At 36.9% G+C, this 420-nt stretch overlaps 1 protein-coding gene across 1 annotated transcript; it reads right to left on the bottom strand.

Moving 5' to 3' along the window:
- Positions 1 to 2: 2 nt before the first annotated feature.
- On the bottom strand, positions 3 to 413 carry LOC109508659 (trafficking protein particle complex subunit 4-like). The gene is made up of 2 exons (XM_019858677.1): positions 233 to 413; positions 3 to 127 (listed from the first exon to the last, which is right to left on the bottom strand). The coding sequence occupies exons 1-2, from the start codon at positions 397 to 399 to the stop codon at positions 49 to 51; spliced, it is 246 nt and encodes an 81-aa protein (XP_019714236.1). The 5' UTR covers positions 400 to 413; the 3' UTR covers positions 3 to 48.
- Between the last annotated feature and the right edge of the window lie 7 nt (positions 414 to 420).

The raw sequence follows: 420 nt of genomic DNA, 5'->3' as shown, positions 1-420 counted from the left end.
AAATTTTTTTATAAATGAACAAGAACTAAAAAATGATTATTTTCTGCTTCATGACCCAGCTCCAAAGTTGCCAGCCTTCTCTGCAATCTCCAGGGCGCTTTTTAAGTTCTGATCAAATAGTTCACATCTGGAAATAGAAAATTCAAACATAATAAACTTGGCCACAAGGGGTAAAATACACTTAAAATTCCAGATTGGATTGGAGCGTAAGGTTAAAGGTGACCATGTGTACCTGATAGGCATCTCGAGTGAGTAGAATGGATTCTTTAGAGCAAAATCTGCATAGATCTCATATATTTTCCTGAGGAGAGCATCAATGCTGGCTTGTCGCGGGTCTGCCAGCACTATGAATTTTATTCCTGAGAGGACACAAAAGTTACATTTTATACAGGTGGTCATCTGGCATTTTTTTTTTTTTTT

Source organism: Hippocampus comes, unplaced genomic scaffold, assembly GCF_001891065.2.
Source record: "Hippocampus comes isolate QL1 unplaced genomic scaffold, H_comes_QL1_v1.1 C16428589, whole genome shotgun sequence".
In the NCBI taxonomy this organism is placed as follows: Eukaryota; Metazoa; Chordata; class Actinopteri; order Syngnathiformes; family Syngnathidae; genus Hippocampus; species Hippocampus comes.
Note: the sequence above shows the minus strand (reverse complement) of the source record. Positions and strands in the feature narration are given on the sequence as shown.